At 36.7% G+C, this 25,946-nt stretch overlaps 1 protein-coding gene across 2 annotated transcripts; it reads right to left on the reverse strand.

The window, feature by feature from the left end:
* Window positions 1-65: 65 nt before the first annotated feature.
* On the reverse strand, window positions 66-23,380 carry LOC131212577 (homeobox protein abdominal-B-like). 2 transcript variants are annotated; one of them, XM_058206492.1, is made up of 8 exons: window positions 23,365-23,380; window positions 15,593-15,648; window positions 13,439-13,490; window positions 8,972-9,382; window positions 8,499-8,668; window positions 8,209-8,368; window positions 2,724-2,935; window positions 66-2,589 (listed from the first exon to the last, which is right to left on the reverse strand). In XM_058206492.1, exons 1-8 carry the CDS (start codon window positions 23,378-23,380, stop codon window positions 2,398-2,400), a joined length of 1,269 nt encoding a protein of 422 aa, XP_058062475.1. In that variant the 3' UTR covers window positions 66-2,397. The 2 variants fall into 2 exon arrangements, with proteins under 2 accessions (XP_058062475.1, XP_058062476.1); XM_058206493.1 differs by lacking the exons at window positions 13,439-13,490; window positions 15,593-15,648; window positions 23,365-23,380 and having other exon boundaries at window positions 8,499-8,686; window positions 8,972-9,543.
* Between the last annotated feature and the right edge of the window lie 2,566 nt (window positions 23,381-25,946).

Consider the following 25,946-nt stretch of genomic DNA (forward strand, 5'->3'; position numbering starts at 1 on the left):
CATGAGCTTTACGAACTTGAAGAAAATGTCCCTTTTAGCCGTACTTCTTGTCACTAATCACTAATGATTTATATTTATTTCGTGTCTGATTTCCAATAAGTAAACAAATCTGGCAAAAACAAAATCAATTTATGTCTATTATTTGATTATTTTATTAAATATTTACAAAATCATCCTAACAAATACATAAATAAATCTTTACTGTCTTAGTCACAAAAACAGAAATAGAAACTAGCTGACTTGCAATCATCCCGGACTTGTTTCACATACGTCTTTTACTTGTATAAAACAAAGTTTATTCTGTCTATTATGATACTAATGCGCTTAGCATTTTCATTCATAAAACAAACACTGGTGGATGTTGCAATCTTTCACAAAAATATATTAATTGCAAAACTTGTTAAAGCCAAGGAAACGTTGCAACAATAAGAGGTATGAATTCAAAACTGCTAACAGATAACTGATTTGTAATAAATTTAATGGATGCAAAGTAGTAGAACGAAAAGAAAGCCAACTTCATTCTCCCTCATTAAATTGAACATGAACTAGAAAAAACTCCACAAATGTTTTTTTCTCAGTTTTCGTTCCTTCTGAGAGTTAAGTTTAACTGCTTTTAATTGAAAGTATTTTAAATGTTGTTCAACAGATCAGTCACACCAACGAAAATGAAATCTTTTCTTTAAAATGAAACAAACTATTGCGAAAACAAGAGCTGAACAAGTTTCCTTAATGTGTTTGAACAAAAACAAGTCTTATATTATAAAACTAATACAAGAGTAGACACAATGTACATCATGAAGTGCTTGTAGGAACAGCTTTTAAGAGGCATCAAATGCGTGAAATATGACTATACATTTGAATTTGAAAAACAGTCATCTAAATCATAATCACCTTGGACCAGTCGTCATATTACGTGCATGATTAAAATAAATAAACCAAAACCAAAAAGCCATTAAAATTAAAATACACTCATTCGATTTCCTTTCACTGTGTTTGACATTAAGAAAAATAAAGGTTTTTTCCTATTCCTCGCTATATATATTTTTTAAACCGTCTCTGTTGCTTTTGTTTTCATTGATTTTGTCGACTCTCTTGATACACGGCATTTGGTAGCAGTTTCTTGTGCTGAACGTCTTTCTCAATAATAACTATTTTGTCTACGTTGTTTATTCATGTGTGCGATGGTTGGAGGTTTCCACTTCCTGTCATTTTACAATTCTATTGTCATTTCCAGTTTTTTTTCAAAAATTTTGTCTGATTTTGGTTTTCCTTCAGTGGTGTGCATTGAAAGACATCATAAAATTATGATTGTAAGAGAAAAACAAAGGATTTGGAACAAAAGAGGTTTTCCGCACAAACTGGCATATCTGCTGACACCTGTTCACAGTTAATTGTTTTTGCAATCAATGATTCCGGACAAACTATTCCTTGAGACAACTCACTGAATCCTATTTCTTTTGAAATACACGTTGTTACGCGGATGCATCTTACTTTACATTTTCCTTATTTTATTCACAAATTTGTATTATAGCAATTATTAATGAAAAACCATAAAGGCGTGTAGTTAATGTTATCCTTTTAAATTAATATCTCAGGGGCTATCGCTCTCACCATAACTCTATCGCAGAAGGATGAGAATGGTGAGTAAACTCGTGGTTCCATTCGTCCCTCTACAGATTATATTATTAGAGCTCGTTCTTCCTTACTTATTATTGAATGTTTCGCTAGCTGATTTTATTAAATTTACTTCATATTTACATTTTTTTAACATACATCGCTAGGATAATCCTTCAATAGTGTTACTTATTCTCATACACACACTGGCATAGCATTAGCGCATTTTATACACTCCAACCAAGTTCAATAACCTACCTCTCTTAGGTATCTAATTTGTTTTACTAGCCCTTCTTCTCACACACTATTGCGTTGATTCGTTGGTAATCATTCTCCACCAAATTTTATTACGTATTAGATTTTACCACAACTGAAAACCAAGCCAGGTTTACTCGCATAATTGCTTGATACCCCTAAACTTGCTTTGCTTGTAGTAATACTTCAGAAGACCATTATTATAGACCACTAATCGCATCGTACATCCTTCCATCATTGCTGTTGTTGATAGTTTACCAGGTGAGGATGTCCAATATGATTGCACATTGGTGTAGTGGGTACATCGCACAGTTCCATCTTCAGCTGGTCACCATCTTCTTGATGCGATGGATGAAGTAAATGATGAGAGTGGGCGGAATGATGATGCTGTGATTGTGGCTGCTCTCGTGTTTGCGACAGGATTGATTGCCGATGTTCTAAAATTGCTTGTGACTGTTGAAGGGATGGCTGTTGAGACTGCTGTTGATGAAGGGACTGTGGCTGAAGGGATTGTGGTTGCTCCAAAGGTCACTGATGCATTTTGCTGCCGTGTAATGGCGGCATACCCAGACCCAGAGTCAAATGATGTGGATTATGGTGAGTTTGTGCTTGGGAATGGTTGTGGTTGGAACTATTGCTGCTGGTACCATTACCCTGCGCCGATTGCCGCTGGCTATTTTTTTTGTTCTTCATACGACGGTTTTGAAACCAAATTTTCACCTGAATGGAGTTCATACGATATAGAAAATCAGGAAAAGTAAACGAAAAGAGAGAAAGAGGGAGAGAGCAAATTAATGACCTCAAACAACTCGCAAAGAACTTTGCTTTTTCTTTTATGCTCGAATATCAATTACCTGCCTCTCGGTGAGGTTTAAATTTCTAGCCAGTTCCCAACGTTTCTGCTTGGAGACGTACGCATTGAATAGAAACTCCTTTTCCAGCTCGAGCGTCTGAAATTTGGAGTAGGGTTTTCGCTTCTTCCGCACAGTAACGTTACCCGTCCACTCTAACGGATTTGATGGTGTGCAGGAACCAACACCACTAACCCCTACCGACAGACTGGAGCCTATAAATTATTCCATAAAGTTGAATAGGGAATTCTATTAGGTAAGATAGGAACTTAAAGAGAAGGAAACTATGTTAAGGTAAAAAATTGCACCCCTGTTTTTTATAACTAAAAGTTATAATGAAGAGCCGTTGCTACTTCAACCCAGCCTGTTAGGCAAAATTCGAAAAAAAATGTTTTAAGCAAGGTATGAACAATAGTTCTAATAGTGTTTGTTCGATTAACGATGCATAATGATGTTCTGTTTATCGGCGTTGATCTGTTTCTCTGTTGTATGTAAAACAATAAAACAGTTTTACGTCACATTGTTCAAATTGTTCAATTGTTCAAAATTCATTGTTCAATCAAATCGAACCAAGCATAAACTCGACAGAGTTTGGCTGAAAACCGAGATAAAACACGACACTGTGATAAACAAACCGAATGCTTCATGAATCCCGCGAATGTGAGGGACGCATTTACGTAAGTTGCATTTAAACTATTTAATTATCGGCGAAGATTTTCGTCTTTTTATAGCGGCACAACGATTTAAGTTCATCCGCGCGATGTTCATTGTATACAAAAAGCATGTTGAGGTTGTTGTTATTTCCAAAACTCAATTTTAAGGAAAGGGATGTTTTGTGGTCGACAAATGTCATAACAAGTATTCTCTTCTTCTTCTTCTGATATAAGATGCGAATTGTAAGCAGGATGCACAAGAATATCTCATCCCAACTCTCAGAATATCTGACCAACCAGCCATTATCGGTATGGATTGTATCACGATGTTTTGTCCGATCGAATGTTGACCATCGAGGTCCTAAGTGAAAGCGCATATCTATTATCGATCGCGACGACGTTAAAAAATGATATCTTAATAAAACTGTTTAAAACAATCTGATCGTATCTATAAACTGCCAGCTCTTTGGAAAATATTGACAAACTAACCGGATGTCAACCAGAAATTTACCCTTATTTCCTAGAGTGAGCTGAGAGCTGAAGAGAACAGTAGATTTCTAGCCTGTCTTACTAGCCTGAAGAAATATGGCTTATTCTAGTTAAAGTATATTATAAGTTGGTATTCTTCGTAGACATGTTTGCTGCATATGCGCGTGGAGCAACAGATGCTATACACATGTGAAACGTGGAGCGAATGAGTGAAAATCACTCATACGTTTCAAGTTCGTTCGTCAATCGATGGCTGAGGTACATAATTCAGGGTTGGTGCCCCACCAACAATTATATCTTGAGCAGGTGGAGCCTAGCCTCAGCGTAGCTGATACCAGAATCCAACATCATCTGAGATTCAGGAACGTGCGAGTCAGTAGTGCCGGGTCGGCTATACCCTACGCAAAAGTGGCTATGAGATCTGCATCTCAGCATTGGAGTGCAGTCAAAAAGAACATTGCAGCAGAGGCAGACACCGAAGTTCCTGACAACTGAGCGATAACCACGTGATTAGACGACGCGACACAAATTTTTTCTGAACACGATTCAAGGTGAAAGCAGCGGATTGTTCAATTTATCTTCTGACGAGGCTCCCTCACCTAGAAAGCGAAGATTACTAGCCAATAATTGTCTCCTCTTACTTATATACTGTTTTTACTGCTGTTATGAGAATACAAAACCCAGCCTAGCTTTGCACTCCAAACTCTGCTTGATTTACATGTCTGTGAACAAAAAAAAATTAATACACAGCCTGTCTCAAGATAAACAGGACACCACAAACATACTATAACTTTGCTTCCAGTGAACCAAATGTCATGAAAATTTTGACTGAAGTCTGGAAAGAATGTACTTTTCAAACAAATATAGCCACATCAAGAAGGCGCCACATCAAGAAGGCTGTTTATCTTGAGACAGACCTTGTAGGTAATTATAAGCAAAAAGGGCCATTCAATTTAAGCTAATTAATTTTTACTACAAATGCATCGTAGTATCGTAATATGGAAACAAAGCGCATACATTGAACATAGCTTACAGCTTTTATCAATTCAAATGCTAACGTTTAAATTGACATTGACCATAATCGATACAAATATTTAAAAAATCAATTTTTACGTCACATGACATTTTTCGTTGTTTCTACAAGAACTTTGGCAAAAAGCTAACATATTATTTAAGCAGCTAAATAAACATGCACGTTGTGAAGATTAGTACAACAATAACATTTGTATAACTCGCGCGGTATGCAAAACGGCAGGATCGCAGCAAACATAGGAAACCATGAAACTTCATCAACTGCGACCATAAACACAATCGATCGTTGCCAAGCCGTGGAATTACTTCAACAGGTGCTTTTCCCCATAATAGAATTATGAGCGTTAGAAATCCTCGTCGTTTATGGTATCTATAAAAGTAACACCTCCTCCGTCATTATCCCTATACTTTGAAACAACACGGTAGCAATCGCAATAATAATAAAAGTGAAGATATCAAAGGTAAGTGTTTAACACGGTTTTTATTAGATAAGCTATTTATTTGATTATTACAGGCCATATAAAAGCTGTTAATGTTTTAACAACCTCGCATGAGAAAACACTTAATTTAAATGCAATTCGTGTGTTGCTGCTCAATCCCGTAAACTAATAACAATGGTCAACAAATCGCATGGGTGCATTCGCATTTTACAACTAAAGGTAGCTAATAATGAGTCTAAACAAACAAAGCTGTCATAGTAGACATATCAAAGTAGATCTTAGTAGACGTATCTTTAAAACAAGAGTTAATCAATCAAGAATTGTTATTGTTTTCGTTTTATCTGTCGCTACGAGATACTATCACACAACAAATAGCACTAGTGCCATCATAATTACAGAACATAAGAAATAGCTTGAAAATTTTTTTGTCAAGGAATACTGAATTCTTTTCTCAAAGAATACGCATCGCTACATCTTTGCGGAATCCAATTTATGTTAATCAACACTGCATTTATGAGTATCAGCATCGATTGTTCTAAACTACGCGCGTGATGCAAAACTATTGTTTTACAAAGGTTCTGTCCATTTATTTCGGAAAAAAATAATTCGGAAAAAATAGTATTTGTTTTATAGGTGAGATCGTATCGTAAGAAAAAAAATGTTCATGGTTAAAAGGTTCACACCTTTTAAGAAAGTCTGGCTTTAGTAACTCGATATGTTTTGAGCGTGCAGAAAAAGGTATACATCAGAAAAGAGAAAGCACGTTCTTACACTTTTTCTTTTTAAGTAACGAAAATACAAACCAGGTAGAAGAAAATTGGAATAGTGCTTGTTATTTTTTTTTTAATCTCAAATAAACGGACTGGGTAAATGAATTAATCCAGTGCTTAAAACTGAGATAGTAAAGAAATACTTTGTGAATTTGGCCAATTATCGAAACTTTCTAAAAAATAATCAAATCAATAACAATCATTCATTGATCACCAAATAACTACGTTTTAGTTTATCAAGGAACAATCCTGACCAAATTATTTGAAATCTAAACGGCGTCAGCAAACTCGAAAAATCAACCTGTAATCGACATTTTGATGAAAGGATGAACGACCTTTTTAAGGAAGCAATTGGCAAGAAACGATCAACTTTGACCACTAAGCACAGCCGTAACGATCCACCATAAGTTCCGCACGGTTAGGCAACTCCTCCGGATTGGAAAGAGAGGGGATTCTCTTGTGCATCCTTCTTGTAGTATCATTAAATGTTGTAAAAACATTACATTACATTTTACAATTAGGATACGAGGTAATCGTATCCATTTCAATCTTACAATGATCGGACACGAACGGTTTTTAAATTCGCGTCAATTGTGGGAATTAGCCAAACGAAGGCAGTGGGGCACAGTGAAATCATCGTAAAAATGACTAGTTGATAAAAAGGTTTGTGCATATTCAATAGACTTAGTCGTCAAGTTCATACAAAATAACAGACTTCTTTTGCCATTGCTATGACCTTGAGTGGTTTGAGAATGCCATCTTCATGAAGACATCAGGACATAACTTTCTGTTCGAAACTCGAAATCACTAGGTTTCTTGTCCGTCCGCATCATTTAGAATATATTAAACAGAGCGGTTTCCATTGTTCTAGCTTATTGCGCATTTTACCATAAGTTAAGCTTCCGTATTACCACAAATCAAGATGGTTTCCATGCTCAATGTATAAATAGATAAAACGCTGAACATGATTGTTTGGACAGGTATGTCTTTCGTTGCAGGTCAACTGCATTCAAAGGATGTTGTTTTGACCATGCGTTGGAAAACCATAGTTCCAACGATCCCTAAAACTCTGTAAACAAACCTTGCATGATTTTCGTTGCTTGTAAATGCCTAAGTTGAAACACGTACACATGTAAACGACCTAGAAGATGGTTTACAAATTCAGTTGTAAACAAAAACAATCGGAAGTAGCACAAGTATCTGTTTGGGTAACATTTCTCACAAAAAGATTACTCCTCCTTTCGGAAGTCAATAAAAAACTTACACTATTAGTTATTTCCTCCCTGTTTTCTTTTTAGCTGTACAGCCTGAACCATTTCGTTGCTCGGTTGCTCGTGGCGAACTACAACTATACCCGAAAACGCACTGATGAATGAACAGAATGAACTATAACCGTTTCATTAAAGTCAGTTCAAGCCAAGCATATTTCCGGCATATTTTCTTGACTTATTTCTACAACGTGCGCAATGGTATAAATATAACGGCTAGTGGAGGTTTCAACCAAACCTTGGATCTACCGGAGCAGGCGGCATGAAGCGAAACCCAATTACACCCGGGCCACGCATGTATATATCAGCCCCAGTGCGCATGTTTGCTGAACAAAGGTAGTCTTTCTCTTTTACGCTACTTGCTTCGGTGCACAGAAAAAGAATGCCATCTTCCAATGAAAAAAAAACTAAAAGCGAGAGAACCTTTGAGCAACTGATAATAGATATGCACAAAATGCGAAATAAATTTTCTATCAATTTTAGTTACATACAAACAGCATAGATATGAATACCGTTAGAATGGCATTGAATTTTGATTCATAATTTCCAAGGTAGGCACCATCCACAACGTGCTCCTCATCGTGCTCATGTATTGTAGCTTTAGTTTTCTGCATTAATACATGTTTTTTCTACGGTCTTCTGTGGATGTATGTTACAAAGAATGTTTGAAAGATCGTCTATCCAATGTTTATAAAACCGAACTGAAAGTGGTAGCCGTATATCCCGTCCGAGCAAATGCTTCAAGCTTCAAAACAATTAGCCTCGGATCAATTCACTAACCCTATAAAATGCATGTTCCCATCATGCACATAATGTTATATAGAAAAAAAACTCACCTGGATTTGGATATGTTTCACTGGAATAGGGCCTGAGTCCTGCCGAATTATAAGACTCATAGCTTGATTGTAACGAGGGCGGATCACCAGTAACCCCGCGGGATCGTTCGCTGGATGCCGCTATGTAAGCGTCCGGTTCGTACTTTGGATAATAAGGGTGCTAAATCGCAATAGAAAAGAAAACATACTTTTACCATTTGTCGCACAAAACAAACGAAATGATATGGATTTTCGGTAACACTAGTAGTCCATCGAAGGTAGTAGAAGGGCTAGAAAAAAAGTAAACTTACTGGTTGAAAGTTGGCATCGGTTGGATAACCAGGATAGTACATTGGCTTTATATCAGTGGCTAGCCCGTACGGAGGATACTGAGCATGGTACGCGGTGTCCGCAGCTGTGTCATAGCCCCACGGGTACGAATGCCTGAGCCGGGACTCCGCATCAAAAGTAGGACGTTTGGCTGGTATATGAATAGGACCTATCATTAATGTTTACACACACAGGAGACATTTTGATGAAATGAAAGGGTAATGATGGTGGAATGAAAAAAGAAACAGAGAAAACAAAAAATAAAAAAAGGATAATTACGCATGAAACAAATACTTCGCAGGTCAATCGAATATGCGCTAGACAACACTGTTTGAGTGCCGTTACGGAATTTGGGGATGAAACTAAATTCATTTTCCGAAACCGAAATGGAATTCGATCGAGGTGGGCAAAACTAAAAAGGATTGAAATATGCTGGAGCGCAACCAAAAATTACCTGATGGTTGAGAGCTCACACTACCCGGGGACTCGCTGGCTGTGGAAGGTGGTGCAATTTGTGCCTGTGCCCCACTGCTTTGCTGCTGCGTCGAAGATGAAGAATTCTGGCTTTGCTGAGTTGTCGAAGGTTGTTGAGCTTGCACCTGCTGCTGCTGAACTGCTGCAGCCGCTGCCGCAGCAGCCGCTGCAGCAGCAACTTGCTGTTGTTGCTGCTGCTGTTGCTGCTGCACGAGGTGACTCGCGGCGCTGCTGTGGCTGGCCGCCGAGTTGTGTAGAGAAGTTGGTGGACTGCGGTTCCCCACCCCTGTCTGGCCACCGGTCGTATCTTCTCCATACATTGTCGCCCCAACCGAGTGCACTGGATGGGAATGATGCTGCCCCCACCAGGCCCCGGCAGCAGCGTGCGACCCTGCCGTGACATCGTGGGGATCGTGGTATATTGCGCACGCCAGGTCAGAGGAGTGATGCGGATGGTGGTGGTTTAGCAGAGTGATCGTAATGTTTGCGGTTGTCAGAAAACGGTTCAAACAATAGAAAGGTTAAATATCTCCACACCAAAATCGTGTACTCGAATAGAATCGCCACTTTTTTATGCACTTAAATGCACGACGCCTCACGAAGTAGATTAAAGAGCAACCAAGCGATCGCTGGAATCAATGCCGCAAGCACACTTTTGCAAAGGATTGCATCAGTGCTCTCTATCTTTCACGTGCGACCTATGCTTTCCAAAAGATTTGACTGTTTGTCCCAACGAGTAGTCGCAATCGATTCACCAACTCTTGGTCGTATTTGTTGAGCCTGTGTTAGTGGGCCAGGTTTCTACAATAGAGTCAAGGATTGCGATGTACTGAACAACAAGAAACAATTGAGCGAGTATAACCAAGCAAAAGTCTCGATCAGTAAAGTTGACAACGATCTTCAACAAAGAACGAAGAAGCCGAGTATCGACGGGGCCGGGGATTCACAGGAAAACGAAAGAAGCTTTCGGGTACTTGATGCCTCCATCAATACTTTATGCATGACTGCCGATAATTTCTCAATGTATTTCGTTTGCTATGCTTGAACAAACACGAACAGAACACCAAACAACACGAAAAGCACGAAACTGAACGGATGGAATAATAGCCAAATTATCCAGACATCACAAGAGCACTCTTCTGGGCCGATTGCTGACCTGCAGATTCGCACTTGCAGAAAGGTCCACGATTGAAGCACTCCAAAAACAAAACTGCTGGATAACACACGCTTTTCCACTTGCGGTAACTTGTTTTTCAAGTCGTGTTCGGTTTCATTCTTCTCAGTATTGCTCTGCGATGGTTTGCTTCGTTCGTCTTCCGCCCCTGGTTTATCTGCAATTCACGACCTGATCTGATACCAGAAATCTCCGATTTATCCTTCACTCGTTTTATTTGACGACCAGACCTCACAATGGTTGTCGTCGATGTGGGACACTTTCTGGCGACGATGGCACATCAATTTGGTGGGAAACCCATTTCAATGCACTGGCTCACTGATAGATTAGTTCACGAACTTTCGGCACCTTCAAAGCAACTCGATGAAAATATCCCGAAGATTGCGAAGCTGCTGAGGTAATATGTAGAAAGAAACGCCACCAAAAACAGGAAATATATTCTGCTGTGCTGTAGTTTCCATCCGACCGTTTTCAAAATTTGCTCCCGCGGCAAAAGCGCCTATGACGAAAGCCCGGCTTGTTAGTCGCTGTGCGGCTATTTGTATGTGCACACGTCGTCGTTTCGCCTTTGCCGTATATTTCCACACGCTCCGACTCACTCCCACTTGGCGTGTGAAGGCCTCGTGTTGTGTGCGTGGCGCTACGCTTTCGTCTTTACTTGAAGAAGTTCAACCTTACACTGAAAACAAAATCATAGAGCTGTTGTTTGCACAACACACAGCTCGCGCGCGCTCCGTTCTCTACGCCGATTTCCGAGGAACCGTCTGTCGGAATCGGTTTTCTGGTACAACGCACAGGCGGTGAAAGGAAGACCCGCGGAGCTCTTTACGGTTCCCCGAGACGAAACGAGAGGGAACAAGTACAACTGCCATCCGAAGGTTGCCAGCGCCAAAGCGAGACACCCGCTCGCGTGGCGCAAACTCTCCTCTTCGCACCTGTGCGCACATGTTCAACTACGCTACGAAAGTCTTTTTTCATATAAACAGTACAAGAAACCACTTTTCGGCGCAGTCAAGGGCTTTTTCTTGCTTTCGCTGTGGCGCTCTCCTCCATATACGGACACGGCCGTGTGTATACGCAATGACTCACGAGTAAACACAACCGATTCTAAGGCTGTGTGCAGGAAGTACAAAAACTTGCGGAAACAGGCGCTGCGAGAGCAACAGAGAGAAAACATGCTGCGCTTGCGCTCTTCGATACACACTATCATAGGGCATTCACATATACTTGCAAGGCCTAACCGCGGAGCGCTATCAGAATCACACCGCCAGCACCATCTTTGGTTCGGCCGCGGAACTACAATCCTCCAATATCGACTAAGTTGGGTCGGCAGATTCACTTCTTCGGGGGCCAATTGTTATCGATTTAAAAACCATTGACGCCTTTTTATACTTTCACAACTGCCATTCTATTGGAATAATGTCACCTGTGGCGGCGCGGACTAGCAACATGTTCGACACAAAGGCAATAAAACTACAAACAACCCAACGTCAGTGTGCAATTATAATTTATGGTCGCCCATATTCAACAGCCTTAAACCAAACCAAGAAGGAAATTAAACTACCGATCATCATCAAAACGGTTGTCCACTGCTCCATAATTTATGTAACAACAATAAAAACCATCATAAAAAATAAAATCAGTTTTCTGTCAACTTTTCACACGAACGATACTTTTCTAACAATAAGCAACCTCTTGCAGAGTTGATTGTAAAGAACATGTAAATAGGAAATTAAAAGTTTTCATCACTACTTCATTTTTGTTCATGTATGAAAACATGGAAGGTCAGCCACAATTCATCACCGACACGCAGAGGAGAGTAGTAAGACCTGTCCTACCGTTAACGAATCATCGGAAGTAATGTGGAGTTTTTTTAGTCTGAGGAAAATAATATATAATGCCGCAAGCCACAGGAGTACCTCGGAAATTCTTTTGGTGTAGATAAACAGCCACTGCATTAGAAGCAATAGCGACCTCTTATAAAAATTGATCATATCGTCTGATTGATATTTCCCGACAGGAAAATAAGTATGATTCATTGCTGGAGAGCAATCGGTAACACGCGTCGCAGTCACGCAGCTGGCCTGGGTTCGAATCCCAGGACCGGTTTTCGCGCAGCCGGCCATGGATTCGATTCCCGATACCAGCGTGAGGGGGTTGGCGCGGGACCAATAACCTCGCCCGTAAAATCAAACCGTTACAGAGAGCATGAGAGATTAACATTGTTTCTGATGCAGGATAAGACCGTTCAGCGGTTGTTCCGGAAGAAGAAGAAGCAAAACCTTCTAACACTTAAATGAAGTGGTTGAAGAAATGTTATGCCCACTCTGCTACTTCGAGATCTCTTTTGCACTGTTAGTCATCAAAAAGTTACACGATGTTGTTCCCTCGAAAAACTGAACGACAAAATAAACAAAAATGGTCCGAAATTTCAAATAAAACAGCGACGTTGATGCACATTGAAAGCGATGACCAAATTGGACCAATCGGTACTTATGCGATTTATTCTGCAGTCGTGTCTTCTGTCGTGTATCATCTGTTGCCGAACCTCGGCTCCAGAAAACAAGATTTATAAGTCACAACGTGTTTCGAGGGCTTGCGCAGCGGAATATTGGAAAATAGTTAAAGCAAATAAATCGACGTTGATGACAACTAAATGAAGGAATAGATATAATATTCCAACCAAACGCATGTTTTCCCTTAGATACCCCTAGACTTTTCACAACACATGTCATGCTTATTATCAGTCATTATATTGAATAAGCACTAATCAATAGAAAATGGCATGAATGAACAGCATGTACTAAATTACCAAATGCACCCGAGATAATATAGTAAAAAAATTACGTTCTTATTTGCTATCATCTTATTCAAAATTTCTTTTGTCTTTTTCATGCATTTAATTAATTTGTATTTTGTGTTTTGTGTTTCAGCTAACTGCACTTAACTCCCTTTTTTCTCGTAACTAATATTAAGAGTTACCAACAGATGCTTAACGGGATTTTATCCTTTTTTTTCAAGGACTATTATAAATTATAGCCTATGGAAAAAATGTGGGCCATTTACAAAATATGAATATGTGACGTATCATTGTTTTCAATTCAATCTTACTGAACTGGGGCGTATTTATGGTATGTCAATGGGACATGGACAAGACAATTTTAAATAATTTCATTAAATATCCCAATTAGTATAATTTAGGTAACATAATACATTTCAAAATATGGCTTGATCCTTCAAGTATTAAATTGAAAACCATTGTAATACACCTACCGTAAGCCGCACTCGCTAATATGCTCGTTCGTCCGATCAGGTTGGGTATGTTCTGTAAGAAGAAAAAGAATCGAATATTGAAGAGGCAAAACAAAATGGCGTTTAACTAGAAGAAGCAACTGCAAATGGTTGAAGAGGTATCATAGGGCTGACTAACAGCGCATTTCTGTTCACTATCGTCATTGTATCCGGCCAACGTCAAGCATGTGTCTTCCGCGGTGTAAAGTACAAGTCCGAAGACTTGTACTCTTGTTACGACGAATATTAAACACACGCTGTTCGCATCACAAATTTTCTACAGGGTCTTTTCATCATTTCAGCTTTTGTATGGCCGACACAGGAGAATAGGAAATCACCAAACTTACCGAGATACGTGACGATTTTTTTTCATTTATACTAACACAGAATGACAACGAGTGCTTTAGAAGCTTTTGTCAAACTCTTCTAGAGTCAAACTCTTCTCTTCTTCTGTCGCTGTCTGTCTTCTTTTACGTGTCTTGCGTCTTGCCTCATTATGTTTCATAGCCGAAGATGGTAAAATTGTTTATTTTCTCTTATATCTCTATCCTTGCTCAACCATCGTACAGTTTTCCAACCGATGGGCTCCATCAAGTTGAAAACGATGTTCTGAACGAAGGCTGCCGTCATTTATTTGAATATTTTAAGATTCCCTGCGTGTCTCTGGTTTCTTTCGACCCAACATTACCCTGAATGTAGGCCTAAGTCTCTCGACAGCAGACATTTTAAAATACTTCTCCGAGAACCACATTTCCTTTTGCTCTGATTGTTATCTCTAGTATATGTATATATTCTATCGTTCCTAAAATGTCTCGGCTCCGCTAGATGCCTACCGTATAATTTTTCGTTCTTTTCTCTCGAGTATTCCATTTGTCAAGCGTATGCGTATGCAGACTCTATCTTCTCTAGTCCATTTACTTCAATCTCTTTATGTCTTACATTTTCGTGTGTCGAAGAATTCGATCTTTTCCCATGGTACCTATTTCGATTCTGGTTGTAATACTTGTATTCGCGTTGCAAGATTACACAATCACTGCGAAGCTGCTGTCGGGAAATAGTTCTTGACATCTATTGAACATTGTTGGTAAATACGACCCAGCAGACATTAATGGAACCTTGGCGACATGGTTATCATGAATTCCAAGAATTGAAAGAAGCATTTAGTTTATTCAATGTGCGCTTTGTGTATAATCATATCTTCGATTTGCGAAATGGCAGCAGCTAGCATGTCAACTAGCATGTAGCAAAATGCCAACCGACATAGTGTTAGTCATTATTGAAGCTGAGTATTATTTACTATAACTTTTTTGCTTTGTTTTTCCACAGTGTGTCCATAATCTGAAAGAAATGGTACAGAATCAGCAGACCCATACCAACAACGGTATATAATAATTTCGAGATACTAACGAAAATCCTTTAAACGTAAATTGATTCATTCATTATTATTGATTCATAAAGAAATAGATATAAATACAGAAATGACAACAACAAAATATTACAATGGCAACGATATTAAATAATAAGAGTGTTTTGCAAAGAGAAGCAATAAGTTAAATAAATAAATAGTTAAGAAATAACTTTGCATGATGATTTTTGTCTGGAAGACAATTTGATATTTTTGAGTTCAAAACGATTTATGATAGGGTACCGGAATGTGGAATAACAAACCGAATTGTTGATGAATATGTAGTCTTTCGTTATGAGGATGAGTATTTTAAAATATACTTAAATTTACAGAAAATATACAACTGCTCATTTAAAAATTATAAACTAGTGCTTGGTCATCAGAAATAATCTGTCACCTACTTATCATTGCTTTTTATGCGTTGAATGTTGTTATTAACATTTTACATATATTAAAATTTCTTCGTCTAATTTTCTTTATCTAGAATACGTTTCAATTTGTTGAAAACCGAAGGTAACAATTGGGTATTTTGTTCTTCGACAATATCGCTCAATGTAGTCTTCTCAATATTTCTGCCGCACTGATTATCCGCTTTTAACTTTATTTCAAATATTCAAAAAATTTCGCAACTTGTAATTAGGTTTCATTTCTTAGCGATAAAATCACAATAATTAACAGGGTATCAAAATAATGTTGTATTAAAAAGTAATGTCTCCGTGTTAAGGGCTTACCTTTCGTATCAGAAGATCACTCACTCGAAGCGAGGGATAGTGGTTATCACTATTTTCTGCAATGATAAATAAAATTTAAAAATTGTCCTTTACATTTTTATCCTAAAAAACTATTATCAGCTATTATTACTATTAACATTCCATTAAATATGACTACTGTAACTGAATATCAATAGGTTCAAGTGTGAAGATCTTGTTCGCTGTTCACATTTCGTACCGTAGCATTTCGTTTAAATTGGAGAAAAATAGCTTCATTCGTATAAATATGGCCCAGTCCGTTTCTCTAAGAAAAATACAACTCCATTCGCATATTTTGCTAAATTAAGTTGTTCTTATAATTTCTTAACGCATACTTATGGAAGGGTTTTGTGGTTTACAAAACACTTATGTTTATGAATCGGTCCTTATAATAATACTATTTTCTATTTCAGTGTTAAAATAATCTTTCATTGAGCCTTAATAAGAGCACTTTAACTGCACTGCACATCAGGCAGAGCAATTGAAGTAAATTATCACCAGACATACATTATTTTAAATTAACCGTCGGTATGAAAAGATTTGAAATAGTTAGCCATTGCTGTGTGACAAGTAACGTAGAATGTTCACTATATGTATGAAAAAATGCTGTTTCCCAATATATCATAAATTTGTCTTCTACAATATAATTTTAGCAAAGCAAATTTCATCAAATTTCATAAACAATGTTGTATCTGTTGTACCTTGATCCTTGTATTAAACCTAATATGAAAATCTTAATATTTATTTTATTAAATATTTTCCATTTAACTAAAACCTTCCAACAAGATAAAACCAAACGATAGCCACACGTCTTGGCCAACGGTATGCAATACATTCTTCACTTAGCTAATAAAGTCGCACAACGTCCAGCTGTGGAACAGTTTGCGTTTAATGGTACCTGAGGACCAAGTGGTCAACAATGCATAAAAAAACCTTTATCTGTAGGAATGGCGCAGAGCTCCGCGTATATAAGAAAACTAAATGAAACACAACTTCAAAATGTCATCATTAACATGCACCAAGGAGCTGCCTTCGCTTCCCATGTTCAGATGTTCAGGTTGAATTTTACCTCAACCTTCTTTAATTTGGTTTCTCCTTCAAAGTCTTCTTTCGTTATCGTTATAGGAATGAAGCTGATTCTTAAAAGAACGAATGACTTCAACATAAACCATCCTTCTGTGACACGCCCTAGCGTGACCTGTGCTTTAAGCAGCAGCTGTGTGAAACAGAATGGTCACTCGAATATGTATTGCAGCATCTGTGGTTAATTGAGAATCCAACAATAAGATAATTGAATAATGAACAAGAAAACTTAGGCTTAGCATTGTAGTAATGTATGCAAGTTTTTGCGTATTTTCCATGGTATTCCTCTACGATAACCATCCTTTGAAAACCGTAGAATCAAAGAGATTAGGCTGCCCGTTAGGTCTTACTTCTGTTCAAGACCGAAGGCAGCTGCATCCCAAGCCAGCCAATCTAGACAAGTATAAAAAACGCACCAAAAATCAGGCATCTGGTGATAGCATGCCTTGTCCTACGGCAGTACGCTAAGCTGGTACGAGAAAACTGGGTATATTATGTAATATATGCAACAAACTCTATACCAACATTTACTTAGGACTTAGGATATTCCACCTTCAAGCACACGTAATGAAAAATGCTTAAAACATGCTTTACAATACATCTACTTCTACCGAATACTCCTTTAAAATGAATCACAAAAATTAAACTTATTAATTTGGAAGAAATTGATTTATTTGAAATGAAACACATAAAAAAACACTTTGTTCATACACTTTCCTTACATGGTCAATTGGAAGTATTAGGTGAGAAAACCATCCCATTTCATCCTAGTTAGAAATGGAGAATTTGCAAGGAAAAGCATCTTAACTAATGTTAATGCCGTTAATTTGACTCTTTAATAGTTTGTTCTCTAATTTCCACAGTTCTAATTTCAGCAGTTTAGTCTGTGATGTTTTCTCTGAAGCAATGGTAAAGCGAAAAGCAACTTTACGAAAGATACGCAATACTCTCGTCATGCCGTTCGTTATATTTTATCCGTAACGATAGAATCACGAGGGGCGTTGTAAGAGTTTCGTCCTCAAATTACAATGAGATTCCTGCCATTCCAATCGCTATGTTCATTCTACAGCTTCCGTTGCTATGTCCTTATTCTTCGCCATACTACCATAAAACCCGTAAAACCAATACTCCGAAAGGCAGGCGTTTTCTGTTGAAGATTGCCATGTTCCAATAGTTATCGTATCCTACGCTACGTATTATTAGTCTGAGCTTTTCAAACACACAGAAATCCAATACAACACTTACGAACGACCATAGCCATGGAAAAACAACCTTCGGCAGGGCATGTGATCCCTCCGTATTCTGAGCGCATCGTAAAATATATGAAAAATTATTGGGTTTCTCTAGGCGTGCCTTCTTGTTGTTCGGGATCATTGTCACTTTCTAATCTGGTGCGCATTTTGAACAGCGAAAAGAAGCCAAATGTAATGCACTGAAATTTAGTTTTGTAGTGCTGCTTTGAGCTCTTCTTTTTGAAAATTACCAATAACCTATCTTTACAGTTTCAGCATAATTTGAACAATAAAACGATGAGGCAGGATGGTGGATTCTTCAAACACTAAAAGAAAGTAAAACAAATGGATTTTGATTTATTTTACTCCATTACCGGTGCCCTGGCTATGCAAGCTATTCAAAGATCAGACGTAAAACTGTTCCACCCTTTTTAGATTGAACCAATAAGAAAATGCTTTATAATTTAGATCAAGCTTCCATTTCCTTAGATCAAGATATTAAATGATTAAACTAACAGTTTTCGTTCATTGGTTTGCAGATATGTTTTGAATATTGAATAGGTTAAAGAAATATAATATAACTGTTACATCATGTTGATCCAGAATCTAATCAAAGCAAGGGAATGCAAGAATCGCAAGAAGGAAAACTAACCATAAGAAATTCAAAAAAAAATATAGTTACGGAAAAAATTATTAAATGAATTTCTTTCCCATATTTTCATTTTCACAGCTACTTTTTCAAGGACATAAACAATCTACTAAGACCACATATTGCTAACATCAAAACATCGCCGTATTTCATATTTTCCATACTCTATCCAAAATAAATCTAAGCAAGTTCACACATTTATAAAATTTCAAAAAATCGCTGAATGGAAAACCCATTGTATCTTTTGAAGAAAGACGCATTTTTTTATCACTGTACTGCATAAGTTATACAAGACGTAAAAAATTCTTATCGCTTTACAGCGCAAGAGTTACCCATTGCATTTTACAGCGATAATTAGCAGTAAACCCTAAGATAAATAACTTCCTTGTTATCAACATTTTGAATAATAATATGAAACATGTTTGCGTTTGTATTAATCAGACAACTTACGAAAGTTACTTTGTTTCTAAAGTAACAAACTTCTTTAAAATGTGCAATACTGCGCGCTAACGAAATAGCACGTTTACGAAAAAAAACAGTCACACACTTCGCAGGCAAACTCATTTGGAATAGGTGTCTCTGGTCAACAAGTCAAGAAATCCACAAAGCAACTCTAAAATCGCTGTAAAATCGTTTTGTTGAAGTACAATTTTGGTTTGCTCGTACACAACGAAAGAGCAAAATAAAAAAATTACATAAATATAAAGAATAATATGATTGCAAACCACAACACATCTATTTTCCAAACGTTTATCCTATAATAATGTATAGAATACGAATGTTTCTTCCACATCACCAATATCCTGACGAACAAAACCAGGTCTATGTATACATTCATAAAACTAGGGCATTATAAAAGTATCTGAGCCTTGATCGAAACAGGGCTTTACTGTACTTTTCATTGTTTCGATCGCTTTACTGTACTTTCAAATTTGATTTAACCCCATTGATGGAGTAGTCGGTAACGCAGCTGGCTTGAATGCGATCAAAATACGCTGTGAAAACACATCGTAAAACAACGTTACAGTAAGCAACAGATATTAACAATGTCGCTTTTATAAACTGTTACATTTCTAGAATTGTTTTGATTATAATTTAAGTTTTTATTATAAATACGGCACGGTCCGATCTTCTAAGATAAAGAAAAATATTTCTAGGCAAAATATCATTATTTTGCCTAGCCATTATTTTCTGAAATCAAAGAAGTATCACTGAACTCTGCTAAGATTGTATCCAGTGACAAAATATTTTGTCAGTAGACCAATTTAGTGAAATAAATAAAGCTTTGTTTTCAAATACCACAAGCCGTACTAAGTGAGTAACATCGAGTCAAAATAATGTACATTAGAATTCCAGAGGGAAAAAAGCTGTCACTAGAAAAGCTGTTTATTGAAGGATTGTAAATGTCTTCCATCCTGCGTTCTTCAGTTTTATCAGCTGATCTTCAGTCTCAAGTGCATGTTATCCATAAAAAAACAAAGCAAGAACTCCGTTAATGAAACAGCAGAAAAGAAAGATCTTGGCGATTGTACTACACAACAGCAAATTAGGCTGAAATCGGACAAATAACGATCAAAATCAGCGTCTCCAGAATGTGAAAGTCAATAACTTACATTGACACTTATCTCAAACAATTGGCTAAAGCTAACTTTCGTCAAAGTAAATAGTTTTATTCGAAAAAGAACAGAACACGGTCCAATTCGTGTTCCATGGCATTGTACATTACGCGATTACGCGTGTATATTTGTTTTAACAGTCTTAAAACACGACTTTGTTAAGCAGAGTTTTGGTGTAAATTTTTACCGCGTTATCAACTATTGAAATTGAAATAATAATAATGAACAATAAATAAATAACCAAATGGTAATGAAATGCAAAGGAGAGATTGCTTATTTCTCTCCACTCGAAAACCATGTGCCAAAAACCATTTAAATTTGGGAGTAATAGAACCGTTAACTCTATTTCATATTTTTTAGCAGCACCACCTAGCGGAAGCTTATCGGATTAGAAGTAAAACAATTGAAAGCTTTAAGCTGATGCAAGTGTTGCCATCTATTGAGAAAAAGTTACAAAAATGGCGGATAGAAAAAAACAAGCCACACCCCCAAAAAAGTAGGCGTGTCCAAATGGCCGACTGTTATACTGTTATACAAACTGGTATACTTGTCGTTATATACAACATGGCGGCGTCCAAAATGGCGTCCATCAATTATATTATATATATTATATAATTATATTATATAATTATTATTATTATTATTATTATATTATTAATTATAATTATATTATATATATTATATTATATTATTATATTATTATTATTATTATAATCAATTGATACAACAGTCTAACAAAATTTCTTTTTACTTTCTCAGTCGTTAAAGAAACCTTTAGACTTAGACGTTTCCTTCACTTATTTATTTGATAATTTAGCTTCAATGGATTTCTAGTATTCTCCGGGTCAAATAAAATTAACTCAATTCTAATTTGTGTATATGATGGTCAGGACGACAAGCTTATAGCCTAGATATTAAAAACATGTAGGAAGAGCAGAATATTGTTTCTTCAGCCATTCCATACAGTTCGGAACAATCGATTTAGCGCCCTTTCACATAAATATTTATGCAAGCTAATAAAAATCCGATCTCCCAAACGTGTTATAGTAAACAAAGAAACGAAGAGGAAAACAGATCAAACACAACCGAGGGGTTCGTGCCGACTTAGATAAACAAGCAAGAGACGAAATGTTCAGAGATAACTTAGTCAACTTGAAGGTGTAGATGTATAGTAAATATTTATATAATCAATTATCTGGCAGTACTTTTCAAAAATTACCCTAAAGAGATGATTCATGGGATCTTTCAACTCGGTGAGGCTATTTTATTACCCTACCGTTAACCATTAAATCGTCACACAGTATTTTAATTTTAAATCAAGCAAAACGAAACAAACCGATCTAGAGCGCAATACGGAGGAAACGATAACATTGACGTAAATGTTACATTTGAGGGTTTTGGCAACCTTTATTGAAATGAAACGGTCCTACAAAATGAAAAAGGTCAGTCGGATGTTAGTAAAAAGCGTCTGATGAGTGCATGACCAGGATACGTTTGAGAGAATGTAGAATAAAGTAGAAATTATATAGGACGCAGATCAATAAATCTCTCAGTAGTACGTTTGTCGCATATGAGCAATTCTAGACATGTATAACTAAAATTTGATTTACATTTACATTACATTTCTACCTCAACGTCGAAGTTGTTTATAGACAAAACCAAACAAAACAAACAAAACAACAAATGCTGTTTGGAAAGTCCTCACTTTGAATCTTTGTGGGCAATAAATGTTTACGGAATGTTTATTATGATTTAATTATAATTACTATACATTTCCATAATACTAATACGAATAAGGTATTAACTTATTGCTGTACATCAGATGAGTAGAACATGATTTAAAGGCCGCGTAGCATGGTTTTAAGGTCAGACTGCGTAAAAAAATGGTAACACAGGTAAAATTTGGACCTTGTGTTTAGATTTTAATGAAGTTTTGAAAAACCACTTTTGTCCCAAAGAAACTAATCTGGAGTGAAAAAAAGTTAACTATAAACCACTGTTTTTTAGTTGTTTTTTAGTGTAATTAGAACGCCTCGAGCAATATTGGCACCCACTTATTGTTTTGCATTAAATTTGACGTCCAGAGTTTGAACTGACGGCTTTTACATAGAAATGGGTGAATTTTTCCAGTGTAGACGTATTAATTAGGGACAAGCTAATCTGCTTCTTGGGTTAAAATACACCAAGAACCGTTTTCTTAAACTTCTTTATGTCCTTACATAACCAAAATAATCCATCAAATTGGTGGTACTTTTAATGTAATCTCTTGCCTCGTTTGCAAAAATAAACGTACAATATTATCATTAACACAGACCTTCAAATGGATAATTGGATTCCAAGAATGAGAAAAGGAAACATAACGTAAAAGGGTTATTCCTCGCTTGTTGTCGGACGAACTTGTTACGAAAGGCCAAACAGAATTCCCATTGAGCGGATGGAGCAAAGATAATTCAATATTTGTTCTGGTAACGCTTTCCGTCTATTCCATCACGTCAGTTAAACACTGAAACTGTATGAATTGCTCGAGTTGTTTTGTTTGAAAATATATTATAGAGCAAGGTCGAACGGAAAATGCAGTCCTTGGTTTTTTCAATGGTTTTATTGCACTGAAGTTTCGAAGAGCTCAGCTATGATTGAACCCGTTTCTTGAAGGAAAAAAACGTTCAAAATATCGTCCATTCGTTGAAATGACCTTAAAGTACCGCTGACTGTTCCCATAGATCCAGTGATATGCGAACTCACATTGTCCGAAGGTCATTAGGTACTTCACGACCCAAAACCCTTTTCTAATACATTAAAAATAAAGTTGAACGTTACATTTCCAAAACACTTTTAATATAACATATCTATAGTCAATTAACAACTATTCATGCAGTTGGCGTATTAAGCAAAACTAGTTTCTGTATAGACCAGTATATGGGAATGCAGGATGGAAATAAACATGCTTTTTGAATCTTATTTGAAGATTGAGCCCTACGACTAGTTGTACGACGATTGAGCTGTAAAACTAAGTTTGTTTTAATCTTAGAAAAACGGACCAGGACGTATTATAGTTAACTAAGCTAACCTCTGATAAATCATGCCCAGATTTTTTTTCTTTCGCAGATTGCAGAAGCAAAAAAAATTAAAAAAATTATATATATATAAACGGAATAGAAAATAAAACATATTTACCTTTTTTAATGATCATATTTAAACACTTTTTACTTTATAAAACAAAACATAAACAAAAAAGTTGCTCGAAGTTTCGTTGTTTCAGCTTAATGGTCTTATGTTCGACCAATCACAATGAATAGAACATACGATTTATCTGCAAACTCTGCAAACATATAATAAATTGAAAAACAGCATATCTTAACATGGCTTACAATTCCAGCTCTCACAGATTTCAATATTTATGAATTCTGTTTCATTAACAAGCTACTAAGAATAAGACTAAATAGTTTGCAACACACTGCGTCATCACCGAAATTGTTTCTATGCGGGTGTAAACGAAAGGAAATTTATGTTTTTATATCGACGTGTGGGAATTACGATGTTACGATGCTAATTCACTACTTTTAGCCTCGTTCATTTATTGGGGTGATATAATCGAAATTGCGTTTTTCCGGATCATTTTTTCACACATTAATCAATACACATTAATAGAACTCGCGCGTATTGAGCTCACAAACGATTTTTTCGATCACTATAAAACTATTCACGCTCACATAACACGTAATTTTTCCGTCGGTTATTTTACCAAAAACATACGAAAAAACCCACTTCCTTAGTCTCACATGTGTCACTAAAAACAAAATTTGTAAGAATTAACAACGGCAATCGGCTATAAAACTGTATTTGAATAAATCCAAACATGCTTTCATTAGAATCGATGGCTCAAAGTCATTAATCCTCTTCGGTTGCTTTCGGATTGCAGAACATTCTTGAAAAACTTGAAATTGTACATTTCTTACAAACAAACCTATTTGGAAGACCAAATTCAATACTAGGGTGACAATTTTCGATTGTTTAATTTCCTTTCGCTTCTTTTTTGTTATTGCTTTCTTTCAATCCAAAAACTGGTTTCCGTTATTAAACAACGATCGAATTAGTGATGTATATATTTTTTATGGAACCATCACCATTCACGTAAAAGTTTATCGCGCGAGTACACCCCGTACCAGACGGACTGAATGACTTCACTCGTTGAACTGAAACTAAACCGGGTAGTGTTGAGTGTACGACCGTATTGTGCAGCAAGCCAGCGCGCTTGTAACCCGTACAAAAACGCCACATACGCCTTCGTCCGCCACCATCTACAGGCGATGAAAGCCATCCATCCGCTCCCCTTCGAACACATAATCATCATCACACGGTTGGCTTCTTTATCTCTGCATCTTCGCGCCAGGACATTTCAGAATGGTATAGTATATATGCAGTATATATGGCCTCTTTCTATGGCCGCCGTTTGTCCTAAAGGCTTCCATTTATTCGAATAAGAGTCTTATTTCCTCAGAAAGTTTGTCTCGTCCCACTCGTTGTTTAAATTCACTGTCGAGTTCAAACACATGCGCATAAATATAAAGTAAACACATTGAGCTGTTGGATAACACTGGAGCTGAAACCTTCACTAATCAACAAACCACTGAAGATCGGTTTGTTTGAATTTTGAATTGGCATGCTTCCTGATTCACTTAACCCCGCGTCGATGAAACTTAGCGATCGTTTCGTTAAAAAACGACCGATTGCAATTGGATTACCTGAAGGTTTTTCTCTATTAAATGCCGCAGGCTTTTTGCTACATAAGATGAATATTTAAACGACATGCATACTTTCATTCCGGTGTATGTACGCAGAAAGCAAACCGAAATCTGTCTGACCGTGCGTGCGAATTGTGCAATGTCACGCATTCCTCAGTCTTATGACGATAATGATACATTATCGCCTAGGCATATATTTTCGCACAACAGGCACATAAACACTTTAGTTGAATATTTTATTAATCAAAATTCGACATTTTGTATCATCGCTGTAATAGCGTTTTCGATTCGTTGAAACGCATGCGCATGACTTCCGCCTTCGTTGTGTATGAAAGTTACTATTTCACAAGGATATTTTCTTCGTGCTAAACAAATGGTATGCTCTGAAAAGTGGATAGAAACTTCAACCGTTCAACTTCATCATTTAACATATTTACTAGTGAAAGGTTTTGTTCTTCTGTTTGCTTACTGGAAGAATAGTTTGGCTTTGTTTTCATATGAGCAAGGTTGGCTACAAATGGTCTTCAATGTCCTAACGTTTCACAAATTTTTTAAAAGTACTTTTTAAAGTACTTAAGACATGCGACTCTGTATGTTCGTAAATTCCGCAAGTCTTCGCTAGAACCCCAATCAATGGACGATGAATCCAGCTTACATGTCCATACATAATAGAACATCATGAAGCATTGATAACGTAAATGATTAAAAATAATGCAATATATTATAATGAAATATTTAAGCAAAACCACATTGTCGCTTTTATGCTGTATATTTGTAGCTTCTATTCTGTAAACATTCACGGGCATTATAAGGGGTTAATCTGTTTATCGGATTGTTTAATGTGTACTGCAATCACTGCAAGTTTATTTCATCTGGAGATGATGTTTATTAGGCAATAATTGGTCTGCAGACATAATTTATTGACTCTAATTTAAAAAGTTGTCAAAAAGATATCATTATTGTTATATATTATTATTATTATTATTATTATTATTATTATTATTATTATTATTA

This window comes from Anopheles bellator, chromosome 2 (assembly GCF_943735745.2).
Source record: "Anopheles bellator chromosome 2, idAnoBellAS_SP24_06.2, whole genome shotgun sequence".
Taxonomy (NCBI): domain Eukaryota; kingdom Metazoa; phylum Arthropoda; class Insecta; order Diptera; family Culicidae; genus Anopheles; species Anopheles bellator.

Coding starts and splice junctions, on each gene's coding strand:
- LOC131212577 (XM_058206492.1), bottom strand. Junction 8,669..8,971: donor TGTGAGCTCTCAACCATCAG/GTAATTTTTGGT, acceptor TTCATATACCAG/CCAAACGTCCTACTTTTGAT. Junction 2,590..2,723: donor TAAACCTCACCGAGAGGCAG/GTAATTGATATT, acceptor AACTCCATTCAG/GTGAAAATTTGGTTTCAAAA.